Here is a 21,363-nt window from a genome sequence, read left to right on the forward strand (position 1 = left end):
TGACTCCTACAGTAAAAAATTTAACAATGTGGTGAGAGAAACAATTGGCTTATTACTAACCAAAAGTGTACGTAAAACAAGGTTCAACCAAGATCAAAGTTGAAAATTGAAAAGATACAAAACTTGGCTACAATCTTCATCATCACCATTATAGGTAAAAGAAAAAAAACTAATAATCATGCATTATTTGATATAGTAAAAGGATACATCATGAACAATTCTTACTAGAAACATTCTGCTTCTGATTGGAGAATACATTAACTACTAATTGTTTTGTTATTGTGAAATGTTTTTTTAAGGCTGGAACCAAAGTGCATTTAGTACTTTCTTTTGAGCTATTTATGAGACTCTAACTAGAAGTGTAGTTGAATCCTTTTAATAAAAATTAATCTATAAGGTTAAACACAATTGACTATTGTTTTTCACACATTGAATTATTTTTTAGTTCAATATATAGTAAATAAATTAATTAATTTATATTAAGGTTTCATGTAATCATATAATATTATTTTTAAAAAATTATATTAAATATCATCATAACACTAGTATATAGAAAAGCTTCTAACGTGTCTATTACACTTCAACTTTTACGAAATCGAAATATAAAAGGTGTGATGACATTTTTACAATTTTTACGAACATATATAGGTCTCAGTTCATAAAAAACTGAAGTTATATATACTTTTAGCCTCCATTAAAAGACAAATGAAGTCTCAATTAAAAATTCTTGACGTCTTTACCTTGAGTTGAGTAGAGCATTCATTTCTGGTATAGGAGAGTGATTAAAGTTTAGGGGAGTTATAAGGGAGCATTGAGGAAAAACAAAAAGAAAGAAAAGTGAAGGAAAAGAAGAAAGAAGAACAAGATAAAGAAAAATAGTTCAATGAATGAAAGTTGGGAAATGAGTTGGAAATTCGTTACATTTAAATTGAAGCAAAAGAGAGATTTATGTTATCATGTTTTGATTTGTCTGCTTTCTTAACTCAAGGTGCTTTATATCTAGAAAAACCAATTTTCCTTCTTAGCTCGTTCATAATACAAGTCTTAAAAGTTCTTGTGATGATAGCTTGCATGTGAATGTGTTTATCTTGGTTAAAACGAAAGGCAAAGTTGATTTGTGTGACATGTGGTGATAGTAGAGAAAGTGACACACATCCCTATACACCACTGTGCTTGAGTGAAACGCTTTATTTGGTGAGGAATGGTTCCACGCGTATAAGGAAAACATTTTTGCCATGTTTATTGATCCCTTATAAAGCCTGTGCATCTGTCTCCTAATCTTTGATTTAGGAGCACCATAGTTGAAGTATGCCTTGATAAAGCCTCATTATCTCTTGATTGTTCTTTTCCATATGAGCAAACATGATTGATTTCCTACTTCGATTGAAACTACATGCTTGAGTCACTAGACCATTGTAGTTAAGTTGTTTTGTCTAGGCCAAGTTTACCTTTTGCTTGAGGACAAGCAAAGTTCTAAGTTTAGGGGAGTTATGCTTCAATTTTCCCATGAATTGGAGCCAAAAGTTTGAACCAAATTTCAAAATTGTCACTAAAAATTTTAATTTTTAATTTTTTTCGACACGTTTTAGGTAGCGGTTCTTCCTAGAACTGATGCCATAGACCCTTTATGGCTTTGGTTATTAAAATAAATGAGACAATATGTGTTCCCATGGTTAAAAATTCGTGAAATGGCAAAACCCTTGAGACAATATGACCCTTTATTGTTTTAGGTAGCGGTTCTTCGTTTTCTTCTACAGTTTCGTGAACCAGCGCCACTGCTCCTTCAACTTCATTGTCCAACACCATGGTCAGTGCCTCCAGCGTCGTCGTCGTGAGTGCTCTGAACACGTTCTCATTGGTTTGAAGTCATTCCACTCCTCTTCCTTTATTCGTGAGTGTGATTCTCCACCATTCGTGGTGAATTTTGGTTGCTTCGTTCGTGACTTTTTTTTATACATTTTTGAGTTTGTTTTGGTTCCTAAAACTAATATTTTATTTGTATTTATGTTCAGGTATTGTTTTTTGGTGGTGAGATTTTCTACCGTTCCAAAACATGAGTTGTTGCATCGTTGTCCATTGTTGTCCACCTTTTACGCTTCCAGGTTATTATTATTATTATTATGTTTAAAATTTACTTTTTAATTTGAGCATATAATTTTTGTAGTAGGTTGTTCATTTTTTGTATGTTGGATATGTGATTAATTGTATGCTTAATTATATTATTGTATTAAATTAGCCTTAGTTTCTGGTTTGAGATTCAATACAAAAATTATTTGTTCTCTCAAACTTTTTGAAAAAAATGTATTTTTTAAAAATAAATATAAAAAAGAGACGAAAATAATAATTAATAAGTATTGAATCTTGAATTGTCTGGTTGGATAAGAAGAGTAATAATTTTTTCATAGTTTATTAATGCATATAAATTTTAATATACATATCTTAAATTTCATGAATATTTGTAACTATGTTTTGTATTTATCTTTGAGTGCATTTTTGATTGTGGTTTATGATCACTTTCATTTCGTATAACCTGAAGACCAATGCGAAATGCTGGCAAAATTTCGTGAAATTTTAGATATGTTGTTTAAAATTTATATATACAATAAACTAAAAAAAATGAATCTTCTTGAATGGGATAGGATCAAACCTTGAATACAAAAGAGATCAAAGTGATCATTCAATATTATTGAAACACAATTTTAGTATGTATACGTATGGATCGAGATTGGATTAATTCACCATGCATCAATGTTGGGTACGAGAGAGGAATAGAAGAATTTATATAATTTGCACAACATAATGAGGGTATATAGTGATGATGAAGTGAAGTTTAGATGATTTTGTGTCAATTGTTTGAGTGAAAGAAAGTTCAGCCGAAATTAGGAAACATTTTATCTGTGAAAGTTTTCTTCGATGTTATACAACATGGACATGACACAGCGAATTAATAGACTTTCCAACTATCTCCCAAATGAACATGTATTTGATTCCACCATGGAAGATCGATCGGAAGAAGAAAAATTAGAGGACATGATCCACGATGTTAGCCTAAAAGCTTTTGCCCAAGTGCATGTGTATGAGACGATGTCCACTGATGCAAAAACTCTTTTATATGTCGGTTCAACTAAATTCACACGGCTGTCAGTAATGTTAAGACTCATGAACCGATAAGAGTTTCATATATTTGTTGTCATTGTTAAATGAAATGTTGTCAGATGAAAATAAACTACATACTCATAATTATGATGCGAAAATTTTTCCATGTGTATAAAGTATAAAAGAATACATGTACAAAATATGGATTATAAAAGGTTGATAAAGGTTCATGTCAGTTATTATATACTATGTCATTAGTGGATTCTCCTAGGATAGCGATTATAAGCAATGTAATGTTTTGAGATAAGTATAACTACTATTTTTAACTTACCTACTTTGATTTGTGGTGTTTTTATTTTATTGCAATATATGTTAACAAATGAGAAAATTAATATACAAATACAAATAAATCTTTATGAAAATAGTAAAAAACTCTTAAATATAATTTATTTTGTAAATATATGGTGTGTGTGCATGTGTAATTTTTACTGACCATATTCTTTCATTCGTTCTTTTTTTTTAGAAAAAAAAAATTACAAGAATTTGTTTACTTTACTTATATTAATATACTAGAATTGTGGCTAATTCACCCATGTAAGTTTCAATATATTCAAAATATAAATGTATTGTAAAAATATGATGTTTGTACACGTAATTTTTATATTATAAATAATTTCTTATATTATCATCAACCATTAATATATATGTATGCATATAAATATATATATATATATATATATATATATATATATATATATATATATATATATATTCACAACTTCTTTTAAATTTACTTATATGTTAATTCTAGAAGTGTAAAATTCGAAAACCTATGAGAAGTTCGAATGTTAAAAATTCTTAATGGACGAATACTTAAATTATTTAAACTATAATGCAAATATACGTAATGAAGATAGTTAGTTTATGAGTTATAATGCATCATTTGGTACAATTTCGATGATGTTAACATAATATCAAAATAATAACACTTATTTGTATAAAAAGGCATGTGCATGTGAAAGAGCCAAGCATGCAATCCCTATCACTTTTATATTTAAAAACTCTCTTACTTTTCTTCAGATTAAAAAATGCTAATGTTATTGGCATAACACAATTTAATAACGAAAGCTTATAAATAGAAGAGAAAAAAATTGCGCATATAGTAAAAGAAGTGGTTCATTCTTCTCCCAGAATCATAGTGATAGATTTAAAGGAATATTATAAAGTAAGAAGTGCAAAGATAAAATATTAAATCATAGAAAAGTAAAGAATTTTATTTGAACTAAATTATGATCCCATCATTGTCATTACTTCATTTTGTTTAACATATCTTCTCACTTTGAAGACAGATTAGAACATTCTAATGCACCTCTTTTCACTGAAAATGTTCGTGCACTTATCTTTCTTCTAATTAGGTTAATTAATTAAAATTAATATGAAAATCAGAGGTCTCAAAACAACCTTTTGACTTTGTTTTGAATTTGTTCAATAGTTAACGAGAAATTTTTATTCATTACTTTAGAACATAGAAAAAATTTAAAAGACAAAAGGGAAAATATATATTTATAATAAAAAAATATATTTATAATAAGAAAGCATAGAGTATTTCAAAAATATTAACCATATATGCATAGACATAAGTTAAGGAAATATCCTTAATGCAATAAATTGAAAAAAAAAATGTTTGAATATAAATTTCATAAGGAAACAAATTAAAAAAATATCATATGCAATTTGAATATAAATTTCATAAAGAAAGAAAAAAATGTTTTTAATACACGAATAATTTATAAATATATTGGATGCTAAACCTTTTTTTTTTCACTTTTTTTCACTGATTTAGCTACAAAAAATATTTTAATTAAAATAAAAAAAATTTCTATTACCGACCAAAAATTAAGTGTTGTTATATTATTATACTTGGGATTGATTTTCTTTTAAAATTTAATAATTTTTTTCATGTTAGCAATCAATAAAAGAGTCACTAATTTAATAATCGCTTGTCTGAAAGTGGGTGTCGAACGTCTCTCCACTCCTTGATCTAGTAACTGATGGGTGTAGGGAGTGACCTGTAGGGTGAGTTTACCTCGAAATTAAACCCTTATTTATAGAGTTATAGAAATCTGACCAATTAATTTACCTCTTAATGATCATTAATACAAACCTTAGCCATTTAACAGTAGTCGTTGTAGTATTAATTGTGCTTTAACTCCACTCATCTGTTGTCTTGATCGAATGGCTAAGAAGTCTTGCTTCGTACGACACATTTGCCTTAGTAACATGTTAAAAGATATTATAAGAAATATTAAATCATTTATCTATTCTACAAATTATAAAACGATTTTAAATTTAGATTTGATTTTAAGAGTTTAATTTTATATGGAAAAATATTACACAATGTTTAAAATATTAGTCACATCATGAAAAAAGAAACTATTATTCCACTGAATTCTCTCATCTTATAAATTAAAATATATAACATATAGGTAAAAATTGTTCTAGTTTGACAATTCTTCTAGAGTTTAAATTCTAAATTTAAAACTATATTATATATATGAAAATAATAATAATTCACAGTTAGAACAATAGTGTCTCCCATAAATATTACTTTATCTATACAAAATAAATGAATAAATAAAAGTACATATTTAAAAATAGAGATTTTGAACTTATCATCCTCTCTGTAAAATATTCCTAGTATATTATTTTATTCTGTAATTAATTTTTGTAGTGCATTCTTTCAACCATCTTAAAACGCAATGTGTTCTTTCTTTTAAATAAGATTATTATCAATTTTACATCTCAACTATATTAATATTTGGTTTAATACCTCTTTTGATCCCTCGAAAGGGGACAAATGTTCAATTGGGTCCTACCTTTTTTTAGAAGTTCAATGTGGTCCCAAATTTTGTAAAAAGTGTGCAATCAAGTCCTTTTTGGAAACGGCGTTGATTTCTTAACGGAGCAGCTGACAGGGTGGACTGAAGTTAGCTACGTGGCTGTGAGAGGGTAATACGTGGCTGTGTGAGGGTGATACGTGGTTGTGTGAGGGTGATACGTGGCATTCATCTTGTTCTTGTCACCCAAAATGATCACGGCATTCAGGAATCATGTTATTTAGAAGGAATAGAATCTGCTAGCCGAATTCCATACGCAAACATACAGAGATGAATCTATTGTTAGCAAACATAGTATACTTGAGTTCCCCTCATTCCAAGACCAAAGACCGCCGCTGAAGGAATAAACCAGAAGCTCCGTCCTTCGCCGCCGACGAACCAGGTCGAAGAAGTCGAACCATACCGCGAGGCCAGCCCTCCACCTGCAGAAAACCAGAACCAAAAACAAAAACCAAAACCCAGAGATCCAGCGGCCAACCTCGGCGAAGTTTCGTTGATCTCCGCAAACCTGTCGCTCGAGACCCACCGCGCGAACCACCATCGAAACCGCAAGGGTCACGCCTCTGCCGTTGTGTCGCTCACAAGCTCCGCCGCCACGGACCACCCCAAAGCTGTTGCGAGTTGTCCCAACGTGAGAGAAAGGAAGTTGCCATATGGTTGCAGAGCAGCGCCGAAGGAGAAGAAGAGAAGGGAAAACTATATCTTTCCCTCACATGAGCGTGACGAAGCAGACATAAGAAGAAGAGGGTAGAAAGAAATTGGGATTTCCAATTTAGGGTTCATAATCCTTTCAGATTGGGAGTTTTCCCTCTTAATTCTAATTTTAATTAGGTTCCTAATTTTCAAATTTAGGATTTTTCGAATTAGGAAAACCACGTATTACCCTCTCACAGCCACGTAGCTAACTTCAGTCCACCCTGTCAGCTGCTCCGTTAAAAAATCAACGCCGTTTCCAAAAAGGTCTTGATTGCACACTTTTTACAAAATTTGGGACCACATTGAACTTCTAAAAAAAGGTAGGACCCAATTGAACATTTGCCCCCTTTCGAGGGACCAAAAGAGGTATTAAACCTTAATATTTCTAAATTTGTCAAGTCATTATATCACAATGTATTAAAAATAAAATAAAAGAATACAAAATATGAGAGACTACACTAAATCTATGACAAAAATTATATTTCACAAAACATAAGCAAATTATACCTATTATACTGTATGGTCGGACGACCCTACTTAATAGACACTCACGTCAAAGCCAAACAAACCTAAGATCTGCCTAGCCAGGTACGAGTAGAAGTCGGACGGCTGATCTCAGTAACATTCTTCTTAAGAGACATTAAGAAACAAGTTTAAATGTAAGTATCAATTAGTGTAATTGGCTGAAATTGGGTCATGATTAAGGTTATGTTAATCTTAGAACCATCTAAAAAATTATAAACAGAGGTCAAAGGTAAGAGGTAGGTGATCGCATTTACTGTGTATTTAAGACTATTGCTCTGACCTCTATGCGGACTATTTACTGACTTAAGCATCGGAGTACCTTTGGCAAGTACACCCTGGTCAGTTGAAGCGAGGACAAAGACATAGAACGAAGATACATTTACTCAAATGACTTGGAAGGGAATTGTGAAGGTGTTTATAGAAGTTTCTTGACCCTCGAAACACATTATGAAAAAAAAAATCTAAATATATGATGGTAAAACATTAAACTACTTATAATGTTATCTATGAATCAAGGTTAAATAGCTAACTTATTAGCACAATAATTTCTTGAAAAAAAAATGATAAATATTGAATGCATATACTAACAAAAATACAAGTATCGATGTATCTCGTTCTCCCTTTAAGATTCTAAGAAACCACTTGTTAATAAAAAATACTATATATGACAGATTAAAGAATAATTACTAAATGAAAACCTCTAAAAGTCTTTTATCTAAGAACGCTCTAAAACATAAATGACATTCACAAACTTAGCATAAATAAAAGTCTACACTTTTATAAAAATTGAAAAACTACCTCAATAATCACCCGACTTCCTCTAAAAGTGTTTGCACATGAAGTCAAACTAAGATAATGAGTAACTTTATCATCAATATTCACTTTAAACCAATTATCATCTTTTTATTTTTTTTTTCTCGAGAATGAGTTTTAATTCTATTTTAATATTTATGCAATTATAACTCTAAAATTTGATACTGAATAAAAGATAACATGTGTTTGGATAATTAATCATATCATATATTTTTTTTAAGAAAATTATCTATTTTAATATTTAAAATAACACAATAATTATTTCATAAGAGCATGAATAAATATAACTTTTTTTTTTACTTTATATACTTGGACAGTATAGTCAAACACACCGTACCTTATTATCATTCCTAATAATGATATATCTTATCAATAATTTCATATGAATGCTATATACATACATGATTAAAAACTCTTCTATTACTAATCTACGGTTAGTATTTTTTTAAGAAAATAACAAATAAAAGTGGGTTGAGCACAACAACATGAAAAGATTGAGCTTTTTGGAGTAATAATTATCAACCTAAATTGGATAAATCAAAGTGTATTTAATATATACATACATATATATATATATATATATATATATATATATATATATATATATATATCCTTGCAATCCTTTTTATTTTGTCAATTATATCCTACCAAATGTTTTCTAGAATTTCTATTATAGGCCTATCTAAATATATAAAAGGAATATGTATCGTACTAATATGTACTCTCTTGAATCGGTGGTATCCTACCATATAATAAATAGTTAATTTAGTGTAGTTTTTACAAGAAACATCAATATAAATTATAATATTGTCATAAATTGATAAATAGAGAAAAAGTTGAAAAATAATATATTTAATGCATGAATGAGACGTTGCAATGACAACTTCCATGTTGATGAAATGCGCATTATAAGACGATAAAACGATAACTTTTGTTGGAAAGATAAATTAATTTAAATCGTTGAGTTCTAATAATTTCTTTAGTGAAAATGTTGAAAGCATTACTTTGGTTCGTGATTCCACGACATCAATGTCTCCTTCGTTGTTTTTGGAGAAGCTTAATGCATTTCAAAGAACTATTTGGATCTTTCTATTGTTGGCCATGATGTTTTAAAATAAAAACTAACCTTAATCTATTTAATCTAGATAACCCCACTAATCTAAAATCAATTTTCGATTAAAAATTAGTCTAAGTTGTAATTATTGGTGTTTCATGTAATGCATAGCTTAAATTAAAGATAAATAGTTTACTCGGTATAATAAATATTGACATATTTATTATTTTAGTATAATAATTTTAATTCTCTTACTTTGTTTGAATTCGTTAAGTATTAATATATTTGAGTACTTGTTTGATCTTTAATAATATTTTTTGAATAATTATCAAAGAAAAAAGTTAGAGTTAATATGTAATTAAATTTAAACAAAATACTAAGAATTTTAAATTTACAAAATATACATATAGTAAAAGACTCATTTCAAGATTAATTGTATTAACATTAATTTTTGTCCTAATAAACATGTGTCAATTTCTATATATCAAATATTTCATTACCTCGATCATTAACAAGTTCAAATAAAATTAAAATAATTAAAGTTTTTATATTAAAATTATATGTACTTTTTGTTTTACTAAAAACAAAATATTTTAATACTCATTTGTTTTTAAATTAATTTACTATGATTCATGTAAGGATTCAGAAATTCAGAGAAAGTGAAAGACAAGTGTATGTAGCTGATTGGACCAATCGGTTTTTGACGGTAGTATATAAAGGAACTTTTCAAAATTTCGTGATACTCTCCTCTGCATACACTTCTTCTCTCCAAGTTTCTGATTTTCATTTCTCCTCCTTCTCTCTACAAATTCTCTCTAAGAAAATTCTCACTTCTCTTCATTTGATCATCAATCAGGTCGTGCCTGAGTCTTCCTGATGTCAAGAGTTTTCTTTTGAACCGATCAAGTGGTTGTTTTAAGCTGGTAAGTTCATTCTCTTCTTAGAAGTTCTGTTTTCTGACACATGCAAGCTAAGTTTCTGGTTGAATGTGTTTATCATCTTCTTCTCTTAAATTCTGATCACATTTCTGGTCTTTTGGTTGGTCTATTTCCATTAATCGGTGGACCATAAGTTTATAGAATTTTTGGTGGTGAGCGAGTTTCTACAATTGTGAGCTTTCGGTCCAGTTAAGAGGTAAGGGAAGCTAAATAATTTAACTTGTATGTTTATATGTTTGTAATGAATTGTATGATTGATTGAGATGCATGTTGAATTTCTATTTTTGATTGAATGTGAGGACTGAACTCTATGAACTGGATTTGGGGAGTATTATGCAGAAAAAGTGTTCGGCCAGTATCAATTTGAGGAAGTGAGAGGATGAAAATGAGAGTTAGAGGTTGGGAGTGGTTTTTGGCAGTGAGGTGAGTTTGAACAAGTGCATGGTGACCGGTTAGAATAGTTAAGATGGTAAAAAATGTACAAAAGTGGTAAAATCTGATTTTGGGTTCTTGAGTTGAGTTTATGCAGATTCTTGGTGTGTTTTTGGGTGAAATTTGGTGAAGGAAGGTTAGAGATCTTGAGGTACTCATAGATAGGTTTGAAGTGGTGTAGAAATCATGGTTGGAGGATTAGAAGTAGGAAGAATATTGGGTTTTGGGTAAATTCTGGTGTTCTTCGTAATTCTGCAAAATGATACAGAACGCGAAGTGTGCGCTGTTGACCGCTCGACCATGCACTGATTGGCCGTTCGGCCAGGTTCAGGTACTCGGTCATTAACTGGGTTTGGTCTCCTTGTAGTCTTACCCGTTCATGATTGTTCGGTCTTAGGTGGGTGGGTGATTTCTTATGAACGCTCGGTCTTATACTAGTAGTTATGCTAGTGTTAGTGTTCAGTCATATCCTTTGGGGTGGTGAGAAACTGTTTGGTCTCTAATGTTCATCGGGTTTTCAATCTTATGAGTGAGTATATAATTGGTGAATGACATGCTATGATAATTGATGATAATTTATGTTTTCAAGTAATGTGGAAGAGAATTCCAAGGAGGAATGTCTCGTGGATGGTATTGGAATTGTAAAGCATGAATGTGGGTAAAGTTGGTGTATCCTGATATTCTGTGATTACTTGTTCTCAAGTAGAGAGGAGTAACTCATGTGTGAGAGTGGCGGGAGGTCCTTTAACCTCAAGGTAAAGAGGTAATCTTCACTAGACTAACCTTGTGGGGTAGCTTGATGGGGGTCTTGTTGTTTCACCACCACAAGTGCAAAAACGCTTGTAGCTACACATTCATACAATCCGGATGGTCAAATTAGGTGTTCGGACTATGTATGAATTATGGTGTTCAGTCTATGCATGAGTATAATGTTTGGTTTTTATATGCTTGCTTGTATTCGGTTTTGGTATGTTGTAGTGTTCAGTATTGCATTGTTTGGACTTGTGCGAAATGTATGTACGTGTATACAATTAAATTACATTAGCTTACCCTTATTTCCTGTTTTGTCCATGTTTCCTGTTCGGTTCTTCTTTTGAAATGATCACCCTGTGAGTGTGAGCAGTTGGAGAGGAGCTCTCGGTGGAGCAGTCCTTGGAAGGAGAGGACCCCTCGGCTTAGTACAAGACCGTTCGGTCTTGTGAATAGTTTTGTATAAACCGTTCGAGTACATAGTTTTGGAATAGTGTAGGACTTCTGTAAAGTTTTAAATTTTATGGTTATTTTGTAATAACTGTAAGGTTAACTTAATTTTCCAGTAATTGTTTTACCATATTATAGAATGATGACACTTGTATATAGTTTTATGCTATATTTTTGGGATGTTACAATTTATAAGGGAAGTTATCTTATATAAAAATATAGAGGTAGTAAACAAATTCCTTACTAGTAAAGAAGGGAAAAAGATAAAGGATTTGATAAATTAAAATTAATTTATACGTGTTAAAAATCGTATTATATATAAAAAGAAAACAGAAGACAGAATTGTTAAACAAATTGTGTAACTCGTAGAATTTGATAACTTTTAATAATTTTAACTAATAAAAACGAGTATGTTAAAAAGTTACATTATATTATTTCTAATATTTCAATTAAAACACTAGCGTAAGAAATTTGATATAAATTAATATATGAAGTCAATTTTATTTTTTAAAAAAATTAAATTATTTTATTTACATAAAATAACTTTGTTTAAGAAAAAACTAATTGAATGTTATGAATGCATAAAGATAAGACAATCTTTTGATTAGAATATGGATGAGAAAAGACAAATAAATATCAAGCAGTCTTATCAAATTTTTAATCATCACAATATTTGATCCCTTATTCAAAAAAGCCTTGTACTGCATAATCATTTCGTAGGGTGAAATAATCTTCAATAGTAAACATCAAATTTCCACTTTAACTTTTATGAATGTAAAATAAAATTTTAATTTGTTTCATTATTAATTTTATAGAATTATCAAATTTTCACTAATGCAGTGAAAGAATATAATTATGATTATTTTTTATGTTAAACTATAATTAATAAACTTTAATATATCCAAATATAGTAGAAAAGAAAGAATTACAGTTTCTAACTTTATCTTAGAATACATAATAACTACAGTTCTTCATGAAAAAATTATAGTCTATTTATGACTACATAAGCTAGAGTTATTAAAAAAATCATAATCTATAATCATGTTTTCATCTAATCATATGAAATTTTAAAAATTAAAATATGCTTTCATTTTAGTAATTAAAATTAAACAACTTCAAATGATATTGTTGAAAGAGAAACAAACAACATAAAAAATACTAATAATGATTTTGAAAAAATGACTAAAAAAATTGATTCTTTATAGTTAATTTTTGAGTGATATTTGACTGTTGAAATAGGTAATGGAGTAAAAGAGAACCGTACTAAACTAATTTCCAAAGTCAATTAAGGGCTTCGATGGTGATAGGATGTACGGAAGCTTTGGTTAAGATATTTAGTTGTCCAAATTTTTGGATAATTCGGTTTTAATTAAATACAATTTCAAAAGAAATTATTTAACTTATTGAATTTTAAAAGTATAGCTTTAAGTCTCTAGAATTAGACGCTGTTAACAGTATTAGGATAACGATATTTTGACAATATTTTTTTAACAACATTTTAATATCATCTATATGTCATTCTGTGATTGGTCTATGTTGGTGTTTATGATTATTATTATTGATTCTAGAATAATTTTGGATCAATCACAGAATGATATGTAAATAATGTTAAAATATTGTCAAAAAATATTGTCAAAGTATCATTATCCATAATATTAAAAGAAGAGGGTGATGTAATATTCCCCATATTTGAAACATGACCATTTTAATCACCAGCATTTTGTTTTGTTAATATTTGATTTCAAGATTAAAAACGTTAATTTTTAATTTTAGAAAACAAAAATGATATTTTATTTTAGTTTTGGGAGACAAAAAACCATTTACCTCAAATTTCAATAGCAAAAAAAGTTGAAATTATATTTTCATAAGATGAAATTAGTTTATGTATGAATTAAAAACTAATTTTAGATGTTAATAGGAAATAACATGTTTATTGAAATATCAATTTCTTTGATATAAGATGCATTATTTTTTAAATGGATAATTAAAAAATGAAAGAAGAGTAGGTAAAGATGGTTAAAAAGTCGATTTAAGTTTAACACGTCTATCAAATATAAATTTAGTTAGAATAAGTTCTAATATCTTGTTAAGAAGTAAATTATACCTTTAACTCAATTCCACAAAACTGACTTAGATAAAATTTATATTAATTTATATATTATAAATTGATCTTATTTTGATGTAAGATTTTTAACAAATAATTATTATTATAAAATACATAATTATTATTGTAAAGTACATAATAATTTACAAATTGATGTCCTATAATTCATCAATTGATAAGTTTAATTGAAGTTTTGAATAGTGAATACTTTGATTCGTTTTGTTTAATCTGTTATATTAATATAAAGTATAATTATTAAAACAAACCCTAAAATATTAAAAATAATTAGTAATTATGAATCTAAACTTATTAAATCCAATTAATATATAAATATACTAGCTTCCACGATCAAAACGGTTGAGTCTTTTGAGAGGAGGTCTATTGTCGATTACACAAACACCAATAACATCCGAACTAATTATATAAGAAATTGACACCACTTTTTACCCAAAACCTTAAGTCAATAGGTTAATGGATCTTTCATCTCATTTTTATCTAATGTAAAACTTAGACTTACACTTAGATTCCCAACAGAAACATCTCGCACCGTAGGATAACCTTCCTCTCACAACCTAGCATGTGTCATATCACGAAAGCAGTTGATTTTGATTGGGTTGAATGGGGTTTAGGCATCTGTGTCTATCTAGAAACGAAAATGATAATGAAAATAAAGATTATTTGTGGATTGTCGGCCACGAAACCCTAGATTTGTGGCTTAGCCCATTATTTAGATGAATTATAATTTGAGTTGAATTTTGTGTGTACGAAACTCGTCCGGTTTTAAACAATGGATCCATGCGCGCAATGTCTGTGATCATATCAATATCAGTTACCAGATTGGTGGGAAATAATTTTCCTGTTGCATATATGCTTTCAGACTTAGCATCTTTAAAGTACAAACTCATTAAACATCATCATATTTCTAAAATAATCAAACCATGCATAATTCAATCAAACATGTTTATTCAATAATAATTTCAGACTAAGAACAATATTTTTAAATTAAATGAGATTTTAGTGTTTAATCTTTCTGTAAAACTAGTTCAAGACCCGTGTAGGTAAGTTCCTTTTTATTTAATGTTTTTATTATAAAATAAATAATATAATTATTATTATGTTTGAATAGAAAATTATCTACATAACACAATCAACTATCTACATACCTTTGATTAAATTTGACGATAAATTAGTTTTCTTGTTTAAAAACTAACTTAATCTATTACGTAGGATCCTAATTGATTAAGAAAATGGTTATGAAAGTTTTATGTTCAAAAGAAATTCATTTCGTGTCTTACCTAATTTAATTAATTATGTTAAGATCAAATTAGTTTCAAAGAAAATTTTGCTTGGCTTTATATAACATTTAGACTCAACAAATATCCAATACACTCTAGTAACTACCAATATTACTCTACAATATGTTTAGGAATTATAAAAAACAATCGATCTTGCTTTTGAACCATTGGAGCAACATTTTCTTCAATCTTATTTTTAACTAAGGTCATGTTAGGCTTCACAATTATACTATTTTGTCAATCCTATTTTCATATAAGATCATGTTAGACATTAGTGTCATTGCCACATTAGTGTCATTATACTATTTTGTCAATCCTATTAAAAACAAAAGGAGAATAAAAGAAGGAAAGCAAAACATAGGGGACCACACCAAACCCATGGTAAAGTTAGGAATAATTTGAGATTTAGTCCTTTAATTTGTTGGTTTTGTTCATTTTGATCCCTTATTTAATTTAGGTTCAATTTAGTCCTTCTATTTTTTTTAAAAGGTTCAATTTGATCATTTATTTTAAGTTGACATTAATGTCGTATCCATACATATCACATGTCAATTTGTAAAAATTTTAAATTTTTAAATTTTTTTAATTTAAAAAGACAAACTGCCACATGTTATGTGGTAGTAACACTAACATGTGACACTTCCACTACCATGTGGAACAACCATGATATATACATACATAATGTTAACACAACTTAACAAAAATGATCAAATTAAACCTTTTTTAAAAAATAGAAACTAAATTGAAGTAAAATATAATAAGAGGACTAAAGTAAATCAAACCAACAAATCAGATGATTAAATCACTTATTAAGCCATAAAGTTAAATCATACACATAGCCAAAAAGAACCTGTTATGAAAAAAACCCTTTTATGAAAATCATTTCATGCTTTTAACTCCATAAATTCCTCAACATATTAGCAAATTTATCATTTTCAATGCTCACACATTCCAAAAAAAGTCTTCAATTTTTTTGAGGATTTTGCTTTGGAGGATGTAGTATATGAATTTTTTTTTCTTAACCCTACCAACTACGAACTTCCTTACATGTTAAAATATTAATCGTCATTGAACTACTATGAGTTGAATCTAATTATTGTAAACCCTACAAACTATTCACGATGAAAGTGATATTCTCCAAAGAAAGCATATCAGTCAAGGAATCAAATTTCACTTACATCACCATTTGAATTTTTAATAAGAGAGGATCAATTTACAATACTAATATTATCATTATTATCCACGACTAGTTCAAGTTGTGACTCAGTAATAAGTTAGACCTTCACCACAGGTTTAACCATAGACTCTATCATAATCTCCATCACAAGCTTCATCACATATTTCACCACTTGAGCTAAAGAGTTCTTAGTATCATCTTATGTACCAACCACCTTTAAATGATAATGTTGTTTTATTTTTATGCCAATTATTTCATCTCGTCATAAATAACATTGACATCTTATTCTAACCGTCTAAAATTAGACATATAATGAACCATAGATATAATATTTTGGTGCACGTGTTATTAGAATGAAATTCCAGCTAACATCGTAATTGTTGATGTGTTTGGTTTTGGTCTGTGGTTCTTTGCCATAAAACTTTAGAAAGATAATGGAAGTGGATAGTCTCCATTTTCAAAAAATTGAAGTGGTCTGCTAGAAAAATATCTTGATCTTGGCACGCTGAGAGGAAATTGATGTCGTAATGTTGCCAACATTGATGATGGATTTGACATACAACAACTCTTTCTAGGGCTTGAAACTCAACATCTCTTCAAAAAGCTTCACACCATTTGACATTAATTCTATTCTCTTGTACCCTTCACTCTTCAACATTCTTTCTTCAAATCAATTACATTCATCTTTATATCTTTTCCAACTCTTCTTTTCTTTCTACCTTCATTTACCAAATCATAATGCAAAACAATAATTAACTTTCTAACAAAAATCTACTTACACAAATCAATTTTATTCCCTTTCATTGTAAGCTTTTTTTTTCTTTTTTTACAAAAAACTTATACTTTGTCTATCAAAAGATTGAAATCCCTTTTTTATTTCCTCTTAATTCTTTCACATGGAAAATACATTACTTCTATTTTTGTTTTCTGTTTTACTTTTAGTTTATCTTAATTTTATTTGTTTTCTATTTTTAAATATTTATAGAAATATTAAACACAACCTTTTTCTTTGCTTTTTGGTGAATATTTAAAAATAAAAACAGTTAAACATTATGTCAATTCTTTTAAATTAAAAATTAACTTATAAATGTAGACAGAAAACAGATCGAATATTTATAATAGTTACTACAAGAATTTATGTTGATGTATAATTATTGTCGATTTAATTTTGAATTACTATATTAAGTTACGCATATTAAGTAACGCGGATTATATATAGTCATTTAATTTCTATTATTAGTGAAAAAATATTTATCAATAAGAACTTGAACATTTTTTTGAAAACTACAAGTGTGTTTCACAAAAGAAATAATTATGATTCAAGTTGATAGAACTCATATAAGTGACAAAACTCTCCCGATAATTACATATAAATATTCAATAATAATAATAATATCACTAAATTGCAGACCAAAATTATCTGTGCTTTTAAAAATTGTTGATGTACAAAGCACTTCTAATCACATTTTAAAAGAAAATAATAGTAACGAATATAGTGTTATTTAACTTTTTGATTTACATATGTAAATAATATTAAATAGGGAGTACAATATCATTTAAGTTTATCTTTACGATATTATGATTAAGTATTTAATGATATGATAAAGTTGTATAATTATTTTTTATGAAACGTTAGAAATAATTTATAATTATGGGAACAAAATATTGCAAGTGGACTAGTGGAGTATTTTGGTGAATACAAGTGGAGTAGTGGTGAATCTTTTTTATTCTCAAAATAATAGGTCTAATGTTTTTATTAGTCACACACTATTTTAATTAAATAGGATTAGGAGCTTAAAAAAGTAATCAAATAAAATAAAAATAATAATTTCCTATTATTATAACTTATGAATTAATATATATATATATATATATATATATATATATATATATATATATATATATATATATATATATAACATCACCCGTTACTTTAGTCCGTAATTAAAAAATAAAGAGTTAATTTCCAAAAATGCATAACATTTCTTTTTGTAATAAAAAAGATATAGTACTTCTTTAATCAAAGAGACCGATTCTTTTTTTATAAATTAGTATCTTCAATTATGATTTTATATTGAAGTTGAAAGTTGATTTCTATTTCCCTATTGAAAAAAATCAAAATCTTAAACTAATTTATTAACTTTTTTTTAATGAAAAGAGATCATTAATGGGGAATAATGAAAAAAAAAATACTTGTTTTATCGTTAACATTAAAATTTTTATTTAAAAAAAAGAAATTAGTGTTAACAGTGTGGAATAAATCATTATTAATTATTGTCTCATATATATATATATATATATATATATATATATATATATATATATATATATATATATATATATATATAGAAGTAGTTTTTTTTTATCATTATTCTATTCAAATATTATTGATGATGGTTTATCTTAAGTGTATCAACCAAATTTTTATTTCCAACTTTACCATAACTTTAATTCAAAATATCATTCTTTTATAAAACTTTAATTTTATGATATTAAACTTTCTCTTACCATAGCCACAATACTCATAAATTTTTATTAAAGAAATCTAAGATAACTTTATTAATTAGTATTAAAATATAAATAAGTTCAATCTTATTTGACGTTTGACCAGTTAAAAAATTAGTCATTTGAATGGTAGAAATTAAATTTTTAAAGTGTAAACTTTTTTATAAATGTGTTCTATAATAAATTCTTCTACAATAACCTATAGTTTTTTACATGCATATTGACCTACTTGTTTTTTTTATGACCATGTAATTTGTACCGTTTTTTCCCTAGACGTTGGACCCATTTTTGGGCTTGTAGTTAAACATATCAACCCAGCCCATGTGGCTTTTCCGTTTTGCACCACATGGTTTCCTCCTGCTCCTCCATTAGAGTGTTCAACGGACAAAACTGTCCCCCTCGCTGTTATCCCTTGCTGCTGCCACCCCCACCATTACTCTCTTCACCATGCTTTGTGTTGCGGAATCATGGAATAAACATTTGTATTTTACTTTATTTTTTATCGATGAGATAGTGTTAAATCTTTAATCTCGTTAATGCTAAATAACCTAAATTAAGATATGATATATTTTAGTGTTACTTATAATTAAATAAAATATAAATTAAAACATGGGGTGGAGAATTGAAAGAAATAATTGTATCATTAAGTATGTCTAAGGAACTATTTTTTTGAAAACAAGACAACATCATTTTAATGTTTTTCTTAATTGTAAATACTAACTTAAAAATATATTAATTTAAAAGTTATATAATAAAAGGAAAGTTCAATTATCATACAATAATGTGTGTAGAGCTCAAGAACATCGAGCAACGAATGAAGAACTTAGTTCAAAGCACAGGTGCTATGGAATTCTTGGGTTCGATGTTTCTTATCATAAGTCTTCTTGAGAAGCACGAAACATTGAACATGGTGATGGAAGGTTGGCTTTATTAGGGTTGGAACAACTTTGAAACTAGAGCTCAAGATTACACGAATTACCAGAGGCAATCCTCTTCCAGAATCTAGCATATCTTCCATGCTTCTTCCTGCACCATACATTGCCTTGTTCTTTGCTCCCAATTGCAGTGCAAAGATCGTTAAACCACTCTCAGCATACAGCTCAGGCGCCTGCATTATTCAACTTCCTAAGCACCTCATCATCAAATTCTATTGTCTAATGATATTTGATTAGGGTACGTACGTATACTTACATTAGAAAATGCAAAGGGTAAGTTGGAAAATTTCATGTCCATGGTGGGAGGACGAATGTGAAGACCAAACAACCTTGATTTATTCTCTATCATTAAATTCAACGAACAGTTACAGCTCAGAATCTTCGTTGTCACTCCACTTCTGTCCACCCCTTCTGCTAGTTTAAATTCTGAAAACCTTGCAATCTGCAAATTAACCAACCAACATAAAACAGTGTATATATATATATATACTTTATATAATATGTTAAAGTTTTTGTAATACTATTTTTGGTACAGTTTTGGTTATGATAGCTGCAACACAACCAACAGTCAAAAGATAGAAAGTACATGATGAAAGTTATAGCAAAAAGATGAAGCAGATAAACACATCTATATATCTAATTTTACGCAATGATTGGACCTACATTGCTACCTACTTTCATTTTTTGAAATTTGGAAGAGAAATCAGTACTCTAATTAACATGTTTTTCTTTATTCTATATATATATATATATATATATATATATATATATATATATGTATGTATATGTATATGCTAATGCTCAAATTATATAACTAGAAATAACACTATTGCTTAGCTTGTTTTCTTTTCAATTAATCACTGGTTCATCTTACAGAAAATTAGTGTACTTACCTCAACGGAGACATTAGGTGATGGAGGTTTTGTAGCAATGTAGAACACAAGCAAAGCAATTCCAAAGCTCACCAAAATTCTCCACCACATTTGCAACCAAATCCATGCACAAGAATCGGAGTTTCTATAAGAAAAATACCTCTTCCACCCTCCTTTTCTCTCCCCATAATAATATTCAAAAAACGACCCTTCTCCCATACTTTCACTTTCATTTCTCTCGTTATCACCTTTAACAACAGCAAAACGATTGACGTCGCCATTTTCAGTGACGGTGACATGACTCCCATCATAAGAAACTTTTTTATGATGTGAGAAAGAGTGACTGGAGCCACGAGAGGAAGTGTAACGACAGAGAGCGAAGCGTGAACCTTCGTCCTCTTCGTGAGTAGGGTTTAAAGGATGAGTTTCAGAACGGATAGGAGAATGAAAGGTTGATTCGGGATCGTTTTGGATGCGAATGTCGGCACTGTTGGCATGGGAAAGAGTAGAGGGGCTTTGAACGTAATACGGACATGGATAGGTTTGATAGATGAGAGTCTCATGGTCTTCGACAACGTTGTTGTGGTGCATTGCATTATGGTTGGACATTATTGTGGGTGTTTGTGTTGTGAGTGTGAGTGTTTTTTCTTACATGGAGAAAGAGGCTATGGAGGGAGAGGTTTTTAAAAGGGATAAAGAGAAGGGTTGCATTATGAAGGAGTGGCAAGGTGTAGGGCATTTTTTTTCTTCATGCCTAAAGTTATAGTAATGCTTTAGGTGTTCATTAAGGGACATGAGTGCAATGGAGGAACATAATTGTTGCT

At 28.8% G+C, this 21,363-nt stretch overlaps 1 protein-coding gene across 1 annotated transcript; it reads right to left on the bottom strand.

The window, feature by feature from the left end:
• Positions 1–19,371: 19,371 nt before the first annotated feature.
• LOC148201386 (delta-latroinsectotoxin-Lt1a protein) lies at positions 19,372–21,336 on the bottom strand. The gene is made up of 3 exons (XM_088110649.1): positions 20,561–21,336; positions 19,924–20,109; positions 19,372–19,840 (listed from the first exon to the last, which is right to left on the bottom strand). Exons 1-3 carry the CDS (start codon positions 21,146–21,148, stop codon positions 19,556–19,558), a joined length of 1,059 nt encoding a protein of 352 aa, XP_087966775.1. The 5' UTR covers positions 21,149–21,336; the 3' UTR covers positions 19,372–19,555.
• Positions 21,337–21,363: the final 27 nt, after the last annotated feature.

Source organism: Vigna umbellata, chromosome 3, assembly GCF_029865625.1.
Source record: "Vigna umbellata cultivar VRB3 chromosome 3, Vumbellata_1.0, whole genome shotgun sequence".
NCBI lineage: Eukaryota > Viridiplantae > Streptophyta > Magnoliopsida > Fabales > Fabaceae > Vigna > Vigna umbellata.

What these genes read in the sequence shown, in the direction of transcription:
- LOC148201386 (XM_088110649.1), bottom strand. Translation starts at nt 21,148, where the DNA reads ATGTCCAACCATAATGCAATGCACCACAACAACGTTGTCGAAGACCAT. An exon ending in CACCTAATGTCTCCGTTGAG is followed by an intron (nt 20,110 to 20,560) that starts GTAAGTACACTA and finishes GTTAATTTGCAG; the next exon opens with ATTGCAAGGTTTTCAGAATT. An exon ending in TACCCTTTGCATTTTCTAAT is followed by an intron (nt 19,841 to 19,923) that starts GTAAGTATACGT and finishes TGAATAATGCAG; the next exon opens with GCGCCTGAGCTGTATGCTGA.